At 53.6% G+C, this 19,214-nt stretch overlaps 1 protein-coding gene across 1 annotated transcript in view; it reads right to left on the reverse strand.

Annotated features, from left to right (window-relative positions):
• The window catches only part of UROC1 (urocanate hydratase 1), a 48,080-nt gene that overhangs the window by 6,245 nt on the left and 22,621 nt on the right, over positions 1-19,214 (reverse strand). Inside the window, exons 7-18 of the mRNA XM_008697801.2 lie at positions 17,586-17,652; positions 17,356-17,499; positions 15,769-15,857; positions 14,320-14,382; positions 13,837-14,016; positions 13,438-13,535; positions 12,537-12,609; positions 10,600-10,721; positions 8,927-8,997; positions 5,863-5,961; positions 3,571-3,670; positions 710-791 (exon numbers count right to left, since the gene is read on the reverse strand). Of these exons, the coding sequence (XP_008696023.1) occupies positions 710-791; positions 3,571-3,670; positions 5,863-5,961; positions 8,927-8,997; positions 10,600-10,721; positions 12,537-12,609; positions 13,438-13,535; positions 13,837-14,016; positions 14,320-14,382; positions 15,769-15,857; positions 17,356-17,499; positions 17,586-17,652 (1,188 nt within the window). The remainder of the gene's footprint in view (positions 1-709; positions 792-3,570; positions 3,671-5,862; positions 5,962-8,926; positions 8,998-10,599; positions 10,722-12,536; positions 12,610-13,437; positions 13,536-13,836; positions 14,017-14,319; positions 14,383-15,768; positions 15,858-17,355; positions 17,500-17,585; positions 17,653-19,214) is intronic.

A 19,214-nucleotide genomic window follows, 5' to 3' on the forward strand; every position in this document is an offset into this window, starting at 1 on the left:
ACCCAGGAGGCTATCGTGGGAACCTCTGATTTGTAGCCAATTGGTCAGCATCTGAAGTGGGGGCATCCTGCTGGGACTGAGCCCTTACCCTGTGTGATCTGGTGCTGTCTCTGAGCAGATAGTGTCATATTGAGTTGAATTGTGGACACCAAGGGGGTGTCGGAGAACTGCCTGGTGGTGCGGGAAAGCCCCTGCATGTTAGAAGTAGGGGTGCAGAATGATAGCAGACCTCCTCATGATGGAACTGCCACTGTCAACCAGGATAAGACCCTCCCACAAATCCCAATCTCCTCATGGCACAGACTGGAAACAGGCCTGGCAAGGCAGACCTTGAGCTTGGGACCCAGGAGAGCCCAGAATCCATCTCCTGTCTCCCAGCCCAGCTGCCCAGGGCACGTCCGTGGAGAAGGCCTAGGCCAGGACAGCACTGAGAATTCCTGAGAAAACATCTGTGATAGCAAAGGGAAAACTGACACGATAAGGGTAGGTACGGTTCTTACAGCCTTTGTATCCTGTGTGACAGGTGAGACCCTGAAAGGTAGAGTGGCTCGGTCATGTCCTGTGATTCCCAGCTCACAGGAGGAACACATTACAGCAAAGCCCCTAGCCGAGGGAGCTCAGGGGAGGCAGGGCCCAGGGCCCTTGAGGGAATTCCTGAGACCTCTACACCAGCCCACACCCACAGCACCCAGTCCTCTAAAAACCTTACCAGCCGACACCCCCGCCATTGTGAAGAGCGACCCAGGTGGCACCTCGAAAGGCATCTCCCACGAAGTTCTGCACAGCCATGTCTGTGGAAACAGAGGCCACCACCCATCGTTCCCTGAATGAGGTGGCCTGGGGGATCAGGCCAGGCTCTGAACAGGGCGACGATGGACTGCGTGGGGCCTGAGGACAGGGAAGTAGGGACAGACTTTAGAAACAGCAACAATTTATGTTTGCAGAGCCAAGCAAAGCTGGAGTACTGACAAGTGCTCGAGTACTCACTGTTATCCTTCTGCATACAGTTACGCTCCCCAGCACCGAATGCCAGATAAAGTGCTCCAGAAGCAGAAAGAACAATAGAATTAAAGGGGGTGGTGGTACTGATTTTAGCTCATGGATGCAGAGAGCCAAAGAGAATCACTCCCACCCTTAAAACAACAACAACAACAACAACGAAATAAGGGTGGAGGGCAAGCTACAGATTAGTGATTGTCCTTGACCCCAACAGGGAACTGAGCTCCCAGGGCAACTAACTAATGACAATCGGGGAGAGGCAGGCGCTTGCACAGAGAAATGGAACCCAGGCTGGTCACCTTCCATGTGCGTCTAACAAATTGCTAAAGGACAAGCATGAGCTTGCCTGAAACCTTGAGGCCTCTGGGACACTGCCTGTCGGAGTATAAGGGGTATAAAGGGGTGTGCATGTCCTAGCAGGCTCTCTCTCCAAAAACAGGGCTGGGTGCTGCCAGAGAAGGTCAGGGAGAATCCTAAGAACACTCTCCTCCTTATACTGGGCTGTGAAATGTAAGAAGTGCAGCTCTAGAACCTGATAAAGGCAGGAAACATTCTCCTCTCTGGCCTCCTGAGATGTCACAGCCCAGCCATGTCTTGGCTTTAGCTTACTGAATCTGATTTCAGACTTCCAACCTTCAGAACTGTGAAAGAATACATCTGTGTTGTTTTAAGTCATTAAGTTTGTTGTACCTTGTTACAGTGGCCATAGATATGAATATAAACTATATTCATGTCAGAAAATTTCAGAGCAAGGAATATTATTAGGGACAAAGAGGAACATTGCATAATGATAAAGATGTCAGTTCTCCAAGAAGACATCAGAAACTGAAATGAGTGTGCGCCTAACAGCATAGGTTTAAAATACTTGGAGCGAAGATGGATAAGACCTGAAACATGAAATAGATCCGCAAACGCAGGTGGAGACCTCACCACTCTCTCTCTTTCTGCCTAACAATTAGGCAGAAAATCAGTAAGGATCCAGATGACCAGAACAGCATTATCAACCAACCCGACCTAGCCAACATCTGTAGAACCCACCAAATAACGGCAGAACATATGTTCTTCTCATGTGCACCAAGATAGACCATCTTCTGGCCACAAAACAACCCTTAACAAATTTAGAAGAAAAGAACAAATACAGAGTACGTTCTCAGACTATATGGAATGAAACCTGAAGTCAGTAACAGAGATATCTAAAAAATCTCCTAAAACGTGGAAACTTAAAAAGATACTTCGAGGGGTGCCAGGGTGGCGCAGTCAGAGCAGCATTCTACTCTCAATTTCAGCTCTGGTCATGATCTCAGGGTCCTGAGATTGAGCCCTGTTTTGAGCTCCACACAAGCATGGAACCTGCTTAAGATTCTGTCTCTCTTTCTCTCTCTCTCTCTCTCCCTCTGCCCCTCCTCCTCACTCATTCTCTCTCTCTCTAAAAAAAAAAAAAATAATAATAAATTAATTAAAAAGCTACTTCAAGTAACCAATGGATCCAAGAGGAAAACTAACAAATATTTTGAAATAAATGAAAAGAGAAATATATAAAAATTTGCAGGATGTAACTAAAGCAGTGTTTAGAAGGAAATTTAGAGCATAAATACTTATATTAGGGGGAAAAAAGGTTTCAAATCAGTAACCTCAGTTTCTGCCTTATGAAGTCAGAGAAAGAAGAGCAGGTTAAACCCAAAGCCAGTAGAAGGAAGGACATACTAAAGATTAGAGCAGAAATCAATGAATTTGGAAGCAGAAAAGCAATAGAAAAAAATGAATGAAACTAGAAGCTTCTTTTTTGGGGAAGATCAATAAAGCTGATAAATTTCTAGCCAGACTGATCAAGAAGAAAGAAAGAAGACACAAAAGACTGATATCAAGAATGACAAAGAAGACATCACAACTGACTCCACAGACATTAAAAAGATAAAGGACTACAACTCTATACTATAAATTTGATAACTTACATGAAATATATCAACTCCTTGAAAAAAGTGATACAGTTGGGGTTCCTGAGTGTCCTTGGGATCCTTCTTTGGGATCCCATCCGTAATGGAAGGGGCCCCCAAGTGCTGGGAATGAGCAAGCTACTCCAGGCCTAGAACCCGCCAGCCTATATGATGATTGTAATTGTAGCAGGTTTCGAAGCAGAACAGTAACGGCAGCTGTAGCAGATAACCTCATTGAACGCTGGCCGCAAGACACTGACCTAATGCTGCACATGTATGAATTCATCTCATTCTTTACAACAAGCCTCTGAAGTAGGTACTATTGTTATTTCCATTTTACAGATGAGGAAAGTGAGGTTCAGAGACTTTAAGTGCCTTGCTGAAGTGACAGGGTCAGGTGCACACCCAAGTCTAGGACATCCAACTGTCCCATTTTGCCTGACACTAGCCCAATTTAAAAACCAGAAATCCCAGGTCCCAGAAACCCCTGTGTGCTGGGCTGGTCACCCTATGCCAAGTCTCTCAGAGGCCAGAACATTTTTTCCATCATTATGACTGATGGAAATGAATCAATTGACTTTTAAACAAAATCAAATCTAACGTTAAAAATTTTTTTTTAAATGTTTGTCTTCCTCACCTGCACAGAAGGCAGAGCCATCATAAATGTTGGAGGTCTCCCTAAAGGGGCTGTCTGTGCCACTCACATCATGGTGGTCTCGGCTCAGGACCACTGGTGCCTGCAGCAGGGAAGGATGTGAGATGTCAGCCCACAGTGTCTACCACAGCTGCCTGGCACACACCAGAAGCCATCCAGATCCTTCCCCCGGACATAGACCTTCTTCAACAAGAGGAAGCATGGATGTTTCTGATGGCTTCCTGCAGCTACTAAGAGATTCCACAGATGTGGGTGCTTTCTATACGCACAGGCCACCCACGTGCTATGCCTGTGTGGGCTCACCGGGCAGTCTCAATGACTCTATCCAGGTAGGTATGCCTGTTACCATGCCTGTTTTATAGACAGGAAAACTGAGGTCCAGTGAGGAGAAGAAACTTGCCCAATGCCATAGAGCTGGTAACTGGGCAGCCTGGGATTTAAATCCACACACAGTATACTGGAGTCTGGGCTTTCCCTTGAGTCTGAGCTCTAAGGAAAGGGGGAGACAGCCCAGGGGTGCTGGGTGGATGCTTCCTCTCTGGGCCTTGGTTTTCTGGACAAGGAAATCACTAAGATCCTTTCTGTGCTGCCATTCTCTGTGAGGACAGAGACTTTTCACATGGTGAGAGCACAGGGGGGGTTGATTTTTCAAATGCATGTGTTGGCAACTCTTCCTGTTCCCCAAAGATCTCAGGCCGCTTGGGGTCTGTGATGTGCTGTCAGGCAGCTCTGCAGCTCTGCGTCCCCAGGATGGAATACAGCGCAGCCCTGGGGAAGGTTGAGTGGGGCCGTGGTTAAGGAGAGGTCAACGGGGCTCCTCTGTGCCAGGCACAGGGCGGTTCCATTACAAAAAACAAGTTCTCACTGGCACAACTGAACGGTAGAGGTGAAGGAGCTGGGGCAAAGGGGAACGTTCCATGCCCACAAGCATGAGGTGAGTGCTAGCCTGGGCCAGCTGCACCTGCCTCTTGGCTGCCCCAGGAGGGCAGCGCCGCCCGGCTGCCACTCTTCCCAGCACCAGCCTGGGACCCTTCTTGAGTGTCTCACAAAGGAACTAGGGCTGGCCCCATGAGTGTCGCTCTTCCCAGCCCTCCCAGCAGTCATAGGATTTCACGGGCTCCCTGCGTATGAGGCGGTGCCTTGCTGAAAGGGGAATTGCCCATTGCTCTGAATTAAGAGGCCCTCTTCTCCTTTCCTTGAACAGGCCAAGCTGCTCTTCACATTTGCTCTGAACTGCCAACCCCCAGGGATTCTAGCACCTTCCAGATATTTAGGTCTCGGTTCTACATCAGCAACTCAGAAGGCCTGTTCTGACCACCACATCGAAAGTCACCACTCATTCCCAGCCCTTCGCCCCCTCCTTGCCACTTCTACCCCACACCCCCATTCACTTTCTTCCCATGTTCTTCATCATCTGAAGTTGCCTCTGAATTTACGCCTTCATCCTGTATGGTCAGTTTCCCTTCCCTAGTGAGTGGATGAGGCCCAGGCCCTGTCTATTTTGTTCTCTGCCACATGGTCCCCAGTCCTTTAGAACAAGGCTGGCATGGAGGAGGTGTTGTCAAGCATGTGGAAGGAATGATTCAGACACCCAGCTCTCCGTGACCACCAGCCAGCCGACTGTAGCACGGACGTGAGCGTGCCGAGAGAGCCGTCCTGGCGGAGCTGCCCAGCCCTCCTCCGGACACGCCGAGCAGGTGCTCTGGCAGCGCTCCATGAGAGGGGCTGGGGCTACTGTCCTCGCCGCCACCAGGACAGGCGTCACGTTCATCCAACCTGATCTCCCCTTCACGTCTGATCATTAATACCGGCACTCCCAAACACAGGGACGCCAGCAAGAACTCTGCGGCTTGAGCCTACGGAACAGGAGCAAGACGGCCCTCCAAATGAGTGTCCCCAGAGCTCCATGTCCTCCGTGGTGGGACAGCTGACTGGGAGGAAAATGGGGGGAAACCAGGGAAGTTGTCACAGTTTATACAAAGATAATTTAAAAAAAAAAGAATTCAAGAAAGATGAATCACTCAATCCTCATATCTAGGCTTTGAGGTTAACATTATTCTCTTCTCACAGAAGATGGCACCTGAGGCTCAGAGAGAGCACCTGATCGCCCAAGCTCACACAGCAGGGAACACGTCAAAGGCTGGGTCACTCCTGCTCCCCAGTTATCTGCCCCCCACCTGACACAAACACAGGGCTCGGGGCCTTGGGGCTGTGCGGTCCCTGATGGGAAGGAGACTAGGGGAGGCCTCCTGCCTGCAGCACAGGACGCGTCACCTTGATCTTGCCACGGGCGATGGCTCGGTTGAAGGCCACGGCGATGGCCACACGGCCTTTCTGGTCTGAGTACAGGATCCTCGCCTGGGACCCCACCACCTGCGGGGAAAAGGGAGCGAAGAGGCACGTCGGTGACCTAGTGATACACGGGGGAGGCTTGGGTGACAGGTCCGCCAGCAGCCAGGTAGTCCCCTCGAGGGAGGTCGTGGAGGACCCCGAGGTGTGTGATAGCTCTAGTCTGCTGGCCTGAGGCGGGCCCTCACCTCCAGCCCGCCAGGCCGCCATGCCAACCCCCTGCGTGTCCGCATGCAGTCTGGGCCCCCAGGCGTCCCTCTGGGATCTAGCGCCTCAGGGCTTAACCCCAGGAGGGGTCTCCAACACCCTAACCCCTTTCCATAAAAATAACATTAACACCGCCTAATGCAATTCTGGATTATGCCTGGCACAGCCCCCAGTACTCTGCACACCGTCGCTCACTGGTGGGTTAATGAGGAAGGTGCTATTATTCTCATCCTAGGTTCCACTGTACAGATGAGAACACCAGGACGCAGAGGCTGAGCCGCCTGCCCACGACCACCTGGGCGGTAGGTGGCGCGGCCGAGCGCCTGTGGACGGACACACAGGGACCAGCCCCTCTGGAGGATAAGACAGGTCACTCCCAGGAAACGGAAACTGCAGCAAGTAAAAAGGAATTCCTGTCTGGCACAGTGGTTCTCAACCAGGATGACATGGGGCAACGCCTGGAGACATGTTTGGGTGCTGCCAGCATGGGAGGGGTGCTGCTCAACACCCCGCGACGCCCGCCATGACAGGAAGTTATCCAGCCCCCAGGCACTCATGCAGATATTTGCACCCCCATGTTCACAGCAGCATTACTGACAATAGCTACAGTGTGGAAGCACCCAGGTGTCCACTGACGGATGAACAGATAAGCAAAATAGATACATTCTATGCTGACGATGAAATATTATTCAGCCTTGAAAAGGAAGGGAATTCTGACACACGCTACAGCGTGGATGGACGTTGAGGACATCGTGCTGAGTGAAAGAAGCCAGTCCCAGAAGGACAAATACTGCATGATCCCACTTACATGAGGTCCCTAGAGCTCAAGTGCACAGAGACAGAAAGTAGGGTGGTGGCTGCTGGGGGCTGGGGGAGGGGAATAGGGAGCTGTGTTTCATGGGGACAGAGTTTCAGCAGGGGAAGATGAAGAAGTCGAGACACAGATGGTGGTGACCGTTGCACACGATATAAGTGTACTTAAGGTCACGAGTTGTACCTTAAAAATGGTTAAAACGGAAAATTTTACGATAATGTGTCTGTTGCCACAACTGAAAAAAAAAATGATTTGGCCCCAAATGTCAGTAGTGCCGAGGCTAAGCAACCCTGGATTCTCCAAAGAGGATGTAGGTGTGTCCCTCAGCTGCCTGGCTACTCGTCCTGGAACGGGGAGGAAGGTTCAGGAGAGGGTGATGGAGCCAGCCGCACCCCTGACCGTGAGCCTGAAAGCAGAGCTCAGGCCGGGCCGCCACGCCGGCCTGCACGGTCAGGAGAGCCGCTTCTTCCTTGCACATGGCTGCGATTGAACAGCCTTACTTTACTCCCGCCGGCTGCCTCAAAGCCCTGTGGGAAGGACTGTAGTAGAAATCAGCACTGCGGAGATTTTCTGATGTCTTAGATCCAGAAAAAGAAAATCGAGGAGGAACTGGCATAGGATTGCCAGCTCCGTCAAAAGTACACCTTACAAGAAACTCAATTAAAATGTTAAAAAAGGATGGCCTTCTGCGATCACCATCTTTCCTAAGGCAAAGAGCCACATGAAATAAGTATGGAGAACACAACGTCCAGAAAACTTCAACTCAAACACAGAAGAGACAGTCCTGCTTCTCCGTCACCCTGGTAGCGGCGTCCAGAGCGCCACTCCCCACGCCCCTGACCTCCCACACTCCCGCCAGCACCTTCCTGCTCAGTGGGAGCCCTTCCCTCAAGGCTGGGTCCTTCTCTTCTCCAAGCCACCTCTGGACGGCCCCGCACATTTCTGCTCCTGCCCCGTCCTCCCCACGGTCCAGATCCTCAAGTCCAACAGTCGGGTAGTCGTCTCAGATTCCGAGCGGTCACAGAGCCCACTGTTGGCACAGGGGCTGTGGCTGAAACGTGCATGCAAACCACTGGCCAAGGAGGAGTTTGGGTGGGTGGTGTCGGGCCACAGAAGCCCGGGACGCAGGGGCAGTGCTCAAGGGAGTCCCCCTCTGGCCTTAGAACCCCCAGGCCACCACACACTCGTCCAGACGTGTGTCTACCAGGCAGTGTCTGGCCACTGAGGTCTGTGGCCAAAGGCATGTGAGCCGAATGCCCGTGTTCCGTTTGTCATCAGTACACCAAGCCCGCTGCCGCCTCAGGGCCTGTGCTTTGGCTGGTCCTCTGCCTCCCCTGACTGTCACACGGCCGCTCCCCCACCCCCAGCCAAACCCACAACCCTGCTCCTCAGAGCCACCTCTCTGACCCGTCCGTGTAAAGCAGTCCCCACGCGGCATCACCTTGATCCGCACTCACGTGCCGTGAGCACACTCCAGACACGAGGCAGCAGCAGACCCCTCTGCTCAGCCCTGGCCCCGGCCGTGCCTCGTGCACAGACTGTCCCAGGGGCCTGCTCCAAGCACGCGCGCCACCACAGCTCGGGCGTACGGACCGTCACCAGGGTCTCCACTGCGCGGAGGAGACGGGAGCCTCAGAGAGGCCGAGCCACTCGCCCCAGGTCACACAGCTCAGAAGCTGGGAGGCCTGACTTGAGAGAGCTATTTGCAGAGTAATGGGGTGAGCAATAACCTAACTGACCCTGGTGGCTACCCCAGAGCCCAGGGCACCTTTGGAAAGGCCCTGGGCTTCTCTGAGGCGGCTGCCGCTGCCCCCTGTGAGGCCAAGGAGGCTGCCACCTCAGCAGTCTCACAGGTAGTTGGCACCGTCTCGGGGCTCACACCTACCAGCCTGGGTGTGGCAAGCAGCACCCACCTCTGGGGCAGCAGTCCAGGGGCCACCCCTGCTTCCCACCAGGGCAAGCCCTCACCAGCTGGTGCTTGGCCGCCTCCCGGATCCAGCGGATGTTGTCCGCATACTGCAACTTCACGGCCGGGTTCACTGCAGGGAGAAAGGGGGGTGTCACAGGCCGTGGGGGCCCCTGCCCTGTTGGCCTCGGGCACAGGTCCTCCCTCCGGCAGCTGCTCAGCACAGACACCTGTCCGGCAACCTTTATGGAGTCCAGACACGGGGTCGGGAAGCCCCCATCCCCAGCACCACACCAGGCCATCTAACTTCTGGAACCGGTAATGCTAACAGTCACATGAATTAATGCACAGACGTGTGCAACCCACTGCCCGACACATTCATTCCCTCAACAAACATCTGTCGAGTCCTCGCTGTACGCCAGGTGCTGTGCCAGGCGCTAGGAACAGAGACTGCTATGCACCACGAAGGAAATAACAGCGTGGTTTGGTAGTCACTAGGGTGGTGGGTCAGGGGGACCAAAGGCCAGTCTGTGGAGGTAATGGTCAAGCTACATCCTAAATGCTAAGAAGGAACTAGCTACACAAAGATCTGAGGGAACAGCAAGTACCAAGGCCCTGAGGTAGAGAAGCTTGGCCTATCCCAGTAAGACAGGCCAGCACATGGAGGGCGTGCAGTCGGGTGGTAGCTCTGCTGCTCGGAAGCTGCTCGTACCAGCTCATGAGAGCAGACTTCAATCTTCAGGAATCATGTGACACAATAGTTGACACAGACATCATTAAAATTTCAACGAAATAAACTCACACTTTTAAAAAAAATTTTATTAAAAATGAAGGCAGTGCTCACAATTCATCACTTAGTATACCTTTCACTAGGTTCTCTGCTCTTGAGACTACCTGCCTGGGGGAAGCTCTGCTGTGGCTCCACGTGGAGCCCCGCTGGAAATCAGCCACCCCGAGAGTATTTATACCGTGGCCACCAGCAGGCGTAACAGCCTTCCCGAGGGACGTTTTGATGACACCCGCCAGCCTGCCTTCTCTAGCACCAGGAGGCGTCTGGCCAGATTTCTAAGAGAAGACCCCCGCTTCCCGCTCCTTCCCAGGAGGTCTCCCTGCCCCCCAACCCCGCTGGCTCCTCCCGCGCAGGAGCCCCCCCACACCGATGTCCCCTGGTATTTCCAGCCCTGCATCCGCGTAACCTGGACCCACCCCAGCCCACCGAGCCCGGATGTGGGCAGCAGGGTGCGATGGCCCCTGGAGACTGAAAACACGCAGCCAAGGCTGAAGGACCCACACAGAGAACTGGAGAGAAGGGGCCTGGGACCTGCAGAAAAGCTGCAGAGAAGTAGGCGTAGGAGCTAGGACAGCTGAGGAAGTTTCATAAAATACTTGCCTCCTCTTCTCCATGTGATAAGCAACACGTCCAATCCACTACACAGGAAGGGACTGAGGTTAAACAGGGGGCGGGGGCAGGTCGTCCGCCGGGACGATGACCACTACCCCTGTAGGGAGGCAGAGCCACCCTATCTACCAGAGAAACCACACACCGCAGGAGCTCTGCCGCAGGGAAAGCAGAGCGGGCACAGCAGACAGCTGCGAAGAATCCAAAGCTGTCACAGGCACAAGCCGGAGGCCACAGGGGAGGAGCAGAGAGGGCAGCCGCGTCAAGGGGGTGGGCTGCTTGTCGAGCCTTTGCGGGGCCACCTGCCTGTGGGCATCTCCCAACCTACAGCCTCACCTCCATCAGCAACAGCCTCCTCCAGCACAGATGTGGCCAGCTCATCCGTGACCGCCAGGTCCTGGGGGTCCCCTGACGTGCACACCCAGCGGAAAGGCCCAAATCCCAGGGAGAATATGTCCCTGCAAAGACAAAAGGCCTCCTGGCCTCGGGGCTTCCCAGCCCGGCTGCACCCACTGATGGGGTGGGGCCACCACGAGCCAAGGAGGGAAGGCCTGCATATGCTGCGGAACTGAGAGGGGCCTGAAGGCTGCTGGTTGGGGTGTGTTTTGGGGGCATGGCATGTGGGCACACGTGGTGAAGTCGGGGCTTCAGTATCCAGAATTGTTGCTGGTAGCCCCTAAGCCACCAGCTGGACAGCATGTTTGGAGGCCCCCAGTTGCCCCCTCCCTCTTGCTCCCTCCCTCCCTCCTCCCCTCTCCCCCTCAGCCCCCTCCTTCCTCCAGTTCCCCCCTCTCCCTCCTCCCCTCTCCCCCTCAGCCCCCTCCCTCCCCCCAGTTCCTCCTCCCCCTCAGCCCCCTCCTTTCCCCCAATTCCCCTCTCCCCCCTCAGCCGCCTCCCTCCCACTTCCCCCTCCCTCACTTTCAGCCCCCTTCCTCCCCCGTCTCCCTCAGTCCCCCTTCCCTCAGTGTTCCCACCTCCCTCTCAGACCCTTGTTCCCCCTCCCCATCAACCCCCCTTTCCCTCAGTATTACTGATGTGGGAAACAAAGGTATTAGAAAAATCATTAAATTTCCTTACTCCCTACAGCCCATTGACAAGTCCTTGAAACAGGCAGAGTGACATTCCTCTAGGGACTCAACCGCCTCCATGTTCACACTTGGCTAAGGGCAAAAGGCAATCTTAGCCCAACCCCTCCTCCCCCAAGGATTCCGTAAGTCTACTTCAACATATAAAAATTCCTTTAGAAACTTCCTTTATCTCTACCCCCCAAGACACCTGTTGGCAATCACCAAGCATCTGGCCCACTGATATACATCTGAAGGGTCTCACGACTACGGTTTTATTAGACAGTAATAAATGACATGTTCCCAACAACAGCTCGCCCCCTCCAGGTCCTGGAAACCTTGCTTCCAAAATTCCTTAGAGACTTGTGCTGTCCCTAACCCCCTCCCAGCTTGAAAGTATACGATGGGCCACTCCTCCCGACCCCGGTGCAGCTCTTTCTGCCCCCGGGTCCTGTCCCTGTGCTTTAGTAAAACCACCTTTTTGCACCAAAGACATCTCAAGAATTCTTTCTTGGCCATTGGCTTTCAACCCTAACGTCTTTCCTACACCATTATCCCCTCCCCTTCTGCTCCCCTCTCCCCTCTCCTCTCAGGGTTGCCCCCTCCCCCTCAGCCCCCTCTCCCCTCAGTGTTTCCCCTCCCTCTGGTTCTCTGGCCCTCCTCTTGGATCTGCACCATCTCTGGCCGCAGGAGCAGGGAGCTGGGACACAGGCAGAAATTCATTTTCAGTGTTGTGACAAAGACAACCTCAAAATCAGTGAGCCTAAAGCGAGGTAGTCGGGAGAAACAGTGAATGTGGGGGCTTGGCCAGGCTTGCCTTAGGCGGACTGACCTTCCTAGGTGGTCCCCAGTCCCCTGGGCCCACCGTCCTCTCTGGACAGCGCCCAGCAGCCCCCTGCTGTAGGTAGGCTGGCACTGTGGCCCCCTGAGCCTCTCCCTCCTCACCCACAGTGAACCTAAGAAGGAAACCATCGATGGCCTTTCTCCCCTCCCTCCCTCTCTGGTCCCATCTTGTGCACAAATGGCCTGGCAAACCTTCCAGAAGCATCCTGAAGCCTCCCATCCCCTGTCCCTGTGTTGCTCGGTTTGACCTTGAGGCCTCCCCCCTCAGCCCAATCTCCCTTGGGTTATCTCTTGTTTCTCCCTACCTGAGAACTTTCCCACCTGAGTGTCTAGGACCCAGAGGCTGGAAGTGACCCCATCACTTACCCCATAATGTGCTGGACATACGAGGGGTAGCGGAATTCCGTCCTGTTGGCCCCTTTCTTCTCCACATCAGCTCCTATGGGCAGAGCACCGGTACAGATTCAGCGGGAGGGTCTGAGGGCCGGTCTATCAGCCCCAAGGCGAGGACTCAGGCTGCTCTCCAGAAGGGAATTGAAACAAAGAGGCCAGGGAAAGACCGTGCAAGTGCTCTGCTTTGATAGGGAAGCCTCACTGGGGCTGGGAGGCAGCAAGCGCTGCCCTTGGTGTGGGGCCGGGTGGGGCATATCCACGTCGCCCCATATGCCAGGTCCACCTGTGCCCTGACAGGCCCAGCAGAACCTTGGAACTCCAGGAGGGGAGCTGGTGCCAGGGACAGGGCTGGGACCTTCCACTGGGTAGTTTTGTACCTTCTGAACTTTACCTTCCAGCACGAGCCACCTGTCCTAGAAAAGCTACCTGCAGACATTAATGAGGGCATGTGATGGAATGAGCCCTGGGTGTTATATAAGACTGATGAATCACTGACCTCTACCTCTGAAACTAATAATACACTGTATGTTAACTAATTGAATTTAAATTTAAAAAAAAAGTTTCCTTCACGGAAAAGTTAAGCTGCATTTTTTTCCCACTGGAGCTTACATACAAGCATCCTACCAACTCTCTTTGTGGCACTTCACGATCTGAAGGCAAATGGAAAAACTGAGGCCCAGAGAGACCAGGGACCTGGCAGGCCCAGCTTCAAGAAGGCCTGAGCAGGGGCACAGTGAAAGCCACATGCTCTTCCCCCCCTTACCCCGGGCACCTGCCAGGCCCACTCCTGGCTGGCGAGAAGGGAGAGTGCCCAGTGCCAGGGTCTTGGCCCCTCCCAGCCTGGCCCCCTCACCTTACCTTTGTTGTGTCTCACCTGCTCTTTGGGCCTCTAAGAGGAAGGCATTGCCATAGTCCCAAAAGAAGAAGTTCTCCTTGGCCAGTCTGTTGATGGCTGAGACTTGCCTCCTCAGGCTGCAAGAGGCCAGCAATTCGTGGTCAGCCCTGCCCACCTGTGAGGTTCTGAGAGCAGGCCCTCTGTACCTCACCCCTGTCATTCCTCAACCCCACCCCATGGGGCTCAGCCAGCTCTGCTGTTTCCACCCCATCTGACAGAGGAGGAGACAGGTTCAGAGAGGTTAAAGGTCTTGTCTAAGGCCACACAGTTGGCCCCTGGAGAACCAGGCAGAGGCCAGAGCCATCCAGTCCAAAAGCTCCTGCCAGCTGTGTGCACCCCCACCCCTTCCACACCTGAGTAGCCCTGGGACCTCATCACCTTTCCTGGACCAGGCTCTTGAATGCAGCAGGGTCAGAGGCCATGAGGCTCTGGGCCTCTGCGAAGCCCAGCTGCACAGGGTAGTAACCGCCATTGAATGGGTTGTGGCAGGACGTCTGGTCGGACCCCAGATCCACCAAGAGCTCCCCCGTTGTGTCCAATTCATGGACCAGGCGCTCCCTGGGGAAGACATGGGGTGATCAGCGAGGGGAAGCACCTGCCTGAGGCGGGGTAGGCACTCTTTGGGGCTTTGGTTCATGGCCCATCTGGGAGAGAAACTGCCCTCCTCTCTCAAAGAGCATCTGCAGGAAGGCTGCTGTGGGCTTGGGCCAGGGTGTGGGCCTTGAAAGCTGGGAGCAGAGCCTTAAGCTGAGTACGTTGGAAGCTTTGTGTCCGGGGAGCACACGGCCACCATCAGCACCTTGTCTGGAGGGGCAGGTTCACCCAGGGTCCCCAAGGCTGTGACTCCCATCCCCCGCTTACCAAAGATCCACCACATTGCCATGGTAACCAAGGCTGAGCACCTCCTTCCTTTTCCTTGCTTCCCTAGAAGGGCACAAGAGCAGAGCGGATGGTCCATCACACCTGCCCGCAGCTGCCCACCCCCACCAACACCAAGCTGGCGAGAATGCAGACGGCCCTGGAGGTCACGGAAAGCACTGTGTGCCAGCGTTGGGCCCTAGTTGCAGGGACCTCTGAGGCGTGTCTTCTGAGGACCCTGAACTGTAACAGCAGGCTTGAATGGCCCAGACGAGAGAACCGAGATGACGGCGGTGACAAGCCTTCTTGAGGGGATTCACAGAAGCACAGCTGTCGCTCTTAGTGCTCTGATTTGGATCATTCTAGAACTCATTCAAGGTGATCCTAGAATTGCAGACATCACTAAAGAGGATTCCAGAGGCACCCGGGTGGCAGTCAGTTAAGCATCTGATGCTTGATTTCGGCACAGACCATGATCTCAGGAAAGTGAGATCCAGCCCCACATAAGGGCCCTGCCTCTGGCTCTGTGCTCAGTGGGGAGTCTGCTTGAGATTGCTTCCCTCTGCCTCTCCCCCGCTTGCATGTGCTCATGCTCTCTCTAAAATAAATAAATCTTTAAAAAAAAAAAAAAAGATGAGGGGCGCCTGGGTGGCTCAGTCGATTGAGCATCTGCCTTCAGCTCAGGTCATGATCTCTGGGTCCTGGGATCAAGCCCCAGGTTGGGCTCCGTGCTCAGCAGGGCGTCTGTTTGGGATTCTCTCTCCCTGTACCCCTCCCCGGCCCCCAGTGTTCTTTCTCTCTCTCTAAAACAAGCAAACAAACAAAATGGCATCGATCAGCAGCCCCCAGGGCAGTCCTCCCCCCATTCCCACTAAAATACCTTAGAAGACATCAAACCAGAGGGAAATGTTGCCAACCCCCTGCCCCCCACCCTGAGAACCAGAGCATGAGTGGGGAGGAAGATCAGTTTACGCCTAACCTGGAATCATGCTGAGGAACAGTTCTTTCAAAGGCTCATTTCCCCCCAACAGATTAGATGAGCACCTACTATGTGCCAGGCTCTGGGCTAGGCACTAAGGCCACAACAGTGAGAAATACAAGGCACAGACTTCGGAAAACAGTGGCTGGGTATCGAGACAGTCATTTAACAGCAAGTGTCTGACCACCAGGTATGGGAACTCTGCGTATCCTGAGAGAAATTCCATGGCATTAGAAGGGGTGCCTGGCTGGCTCGCTCAGTAGAGCATGCAACTCTTGATCTCGGGGTCGTGATTCAAACCCCATGGTGGGTCCTGTGATGTTGGTACTGTATGACCTCTGTGGGGTCTCTTGGTGAGGCACCACCTGTGGCCAAGTGTCAGGCATTTAACAGGCCCATGCAAAGCAGCCCAGGCTCCAGGCCCCTTCTCGGGGTCTCCCCACTTTTCCACGCTCACGTGTCAGGCACTGTACCTGAGTCTTGCAATGCAGTGGTCCAAGCTGTCGGTCACTTCCATCAGCCATCCTTGCTCGTGGCGTTTCATGAGGGCGGCTTTATCTACCTGAGACCATGAGACACAGGGTCTCCCAGTTACTGGGCACGTCAGCCTCCATTAGAAAGATGCCATCCCCCATGTAGGTCACCCACTTTTATAACACAGTGTCAGGGCAGATGCCGTGAGCTGCTTTCCAATTTGTATTCCCCCTCCTGCTTTCCTTATCAACAGGACCCGGATTTTCAGGGGGACGCTGTGCTCAGCCCCTGTCCAAGCAAACCACGACTACCCTGTCCACTGTCTCCAGACTCCCTTTTAGGTAAGAACTTCCATTTGATCTAATACTGACCATGAGATAAAAGAAGGGGTTTCTTAAGTATTATTTTCCTGCTAAAATAGAGTCAGTCATAGGTGGCACTTCCTTTCTCCATCCTTCCTGCCTTAAATGGAGATGGGATGGCTGGAGCTGGGGCAGCCATTTTGTATCCACAAGGGAAACCCAAGACAATCTAGAGATGTTGGCCTTGACATCACTGAGCAGCTGGACCAATGCCAGCGCTGCTGGCCATGTGGGAAAAATAAAACCCTATTTCTGGAAGATGCTGCCGCTCAATTTTCTGCTACCTGAAGCCAAGTGGGCTCCTGACAAGTACGGTATGACACAGGCTTAGTATCAACTAAGTGTAAGTCACAAAGGTGTGTGTCACCAAGGCTACTCTCTCTCTCCCTCTCTTTTAGGGTTGCTTATTTTCCATTTGGGAGTTTTATTGCAAATATTTACTGAGTGTTCGCTCTGTGGCAAACACTTTTTGAAGATACGGAGGAATGTAGATGAGGATAAGGGTTGAGGATGAGGCAAGGGGAAGTCAAGACTTTTTAAAAACATAGGCTGTTTTCCTGCAGATTCCGGGGGATGAGCTCTGTGAAAGTTATCATTCGTTGCTATAACTTATTTTCTCTGTAGGGGTCAAGGGCGGGCCCCCCAAAATGTGCCACTCTGGCATATTGATTATTTTAAATACAAGTTGCCTAAGAGACACCTGTGCGAGGACACTTGGGCTCTCCTCTGTCCCCCTGAAAGCAGGAAATACATCTCCCACAAGAAGGTAGCCCCCACCCCAACCGAGATTTGTCTTAAAGCTCCTCACCTCCTCTCCCTGCCTCCCTTCCCCTCCTTGGCATTCCCAAAGAAAGCCATGAGAGCCACTGAGCAAAACCTGCCTGCACCCACCTCTACTGATGTCTGCTTCCCCCACCCGACTGTGAGTTGTCTGAGCTGGGGGCGTCTAAGTTCATGTGTCCACATTTATCATCCACCACCGTATTCCAGGGATTCGATGGAATAAGGGAAGCAGTGCCCACAGAAGGTCAGTTTCATAGGATAGCATCAGCCAGCGTGACTGTGAAAGGTGATGGGCACTTTGAAGGCAGCAGGCATATGCTGCCATGGGAACTCACACTGGGAGGCTTCGGGGTGGCTGTGGCGAGAGAAGAGACGGCTGTGAGTGGCTCTATAGTGAGGGAGGAAGCATGTGGGCAGGAACCGAGCTCCTGTTGGGCTCACCTCGGCTATCACACCGATGCACCCCACGATGACTGCAGCTTTGGCCTGAGCGCCACTCATTCCGCCCAGCCCAGAGGTGACAAAGACCTTCCCAGCGAGGTCCTTGACGCCCAGGTACCGTCGGCCGGCATTCAACACGGTGAGCTGCCCGGAGAAGAGAAGGCACTTAACATCCCCTGCGGCACATCAGCCTCCCACCCCCTGCAGCCACGTCTGGCCCTGTTTCTCACCACTGTGCCATGGACGATTCCCTGGGGACCGATGTAGCAGTAGCTGCCTGCTGTCATCTGGCCATACCTGACCGCAGAGAAGGCAAGCCCACGGTGAGCCCAGAGCCAGGCACAGCTTCCACATTACATGGTTTAAAATTCCTTTTTAATTACCCCAAAATGCATTAATACATTTTCCTTTAAAAAAAGTAAACAGAGATAAAGCTACAGTCCCCCAATTCTGGTCCCCTCTGGCCTTCTGGACCTTTTATAAATGGATCTTGTTTTATTAAAAGCTGTACTGTGATGGTTAAAATCACTTTGGGGACTGTTGGGCCATGTCGACGGAAGCCGAGCATGACCCAGCACTTCCACTGTCCAGGCTCGCGCCCACTTAAAGACATGCACACCACTGTTCACAGCAACGTATTTGCAGCGGCCACACCGTGAAACAGCTGGTTTGCCCATCATGGAGGACAGAGAAGCAACTGCAGCTATGGACACAATGAAATGCTACATTGCAAAGAAAACGACCGAAGTCCTCCTGCGTATCAAGTGGCTCCATGAAAAAGCCAGACGTGAAAGAGTACGTTCTGTGGGATTCCATTCAATAACCTTCAGTGACCTTCCAGTGGGGAGTCCACCTGAGGGAGGGCGGGCATGGAGCTGCAGGAGGCAGGGGTGGTGTCTTCAGAGAGGGGCTGGCACAGCACACGCGTGTATCTGAACTCACCAAGCTGCTCACGTCAGGTGTGTGTGCCCTGCCTCGGTGAGGCAGACGGCCATGACGGGCATTCAGAGCACTGCTGCACGTGCGGCCACTGTTTCATCAGTATCAGTGTTATTTACACAAACGGCCTCATTGTGGAGGTGTCCCTACTGTTTCCGCAGCAGGGCACAGCAGTGGTGGGGTCCTTTCCACAACGGCACACACGGATCCTGCTCATTCCTATTTGTGGCTCCACAGTATGCAATACCGGAAGCCACAGAATGTTCCCCCGCTCCGTCCGGTCTCACTATGCAAACAATGACCACCGCAATGGCAGTGACCTGCCTCCTACCCCTCTACCTGGGCCTAGGGAAGAAGCCGGGAAGGAGCAGTGCTGGGTCATCAGGTGCAAACATTTCAAATATGAATACTCTCACCTGCCAAAGGGACTGTCACCTGCGATGCATGAGCACGCCTGTGTCCATTACTTGATAATTATCAAACACTGGAATTTTCTGGCAATGCAATGGGGGAAGGACAGCATTTTTCTGTTGCCTTAACCCTCCTCTTCTCTGAGCACCACTGAGGTAAGGAGATCTTCCACGGCTTACTGACACTTGCTTTTCTCCTTCTTCAGTTTCAACTCCCTATCTCTTTTCTATTGGGTTCCTGTCCCGCAGCAACTCTCCCCAGCCCCTCCTCTCTCCTGGATCAATGGTGGATCCTGATTCTTGCAGATCTGTCTGAGGCCAAGTCTATCCCATAATTTGGATAAGGCACCGGACCATGTGGAACCTCTGCATCTTCTTCCAAAAAAGGGGGAGGAATTATCCTTGCCTTGGAAGGTTGTCTATTAAAAAACATTAAAAATAGTGCTAAGATAATAAATATCCATCCAGGAGATGGGTGAAACCATCATAACCGCCCGCAAGTCTGCACGG

This window comes from Ursus maritimus, unplaced genomic scaffold (genome assembly GCF_017311325.1).
Source record: "Ursus maritimus isolate PB19 unplaced genomic scaffold, ASM1731132v1 scaffold_14, whole genome shotgun sequence".
In the NCBI taxonomy this organism is placed as follows: Eukaryota; Metazoa; Chordata; class Mammalia; order Carnivora; family Ursidae; genus Ursus; species Ursus maritimus.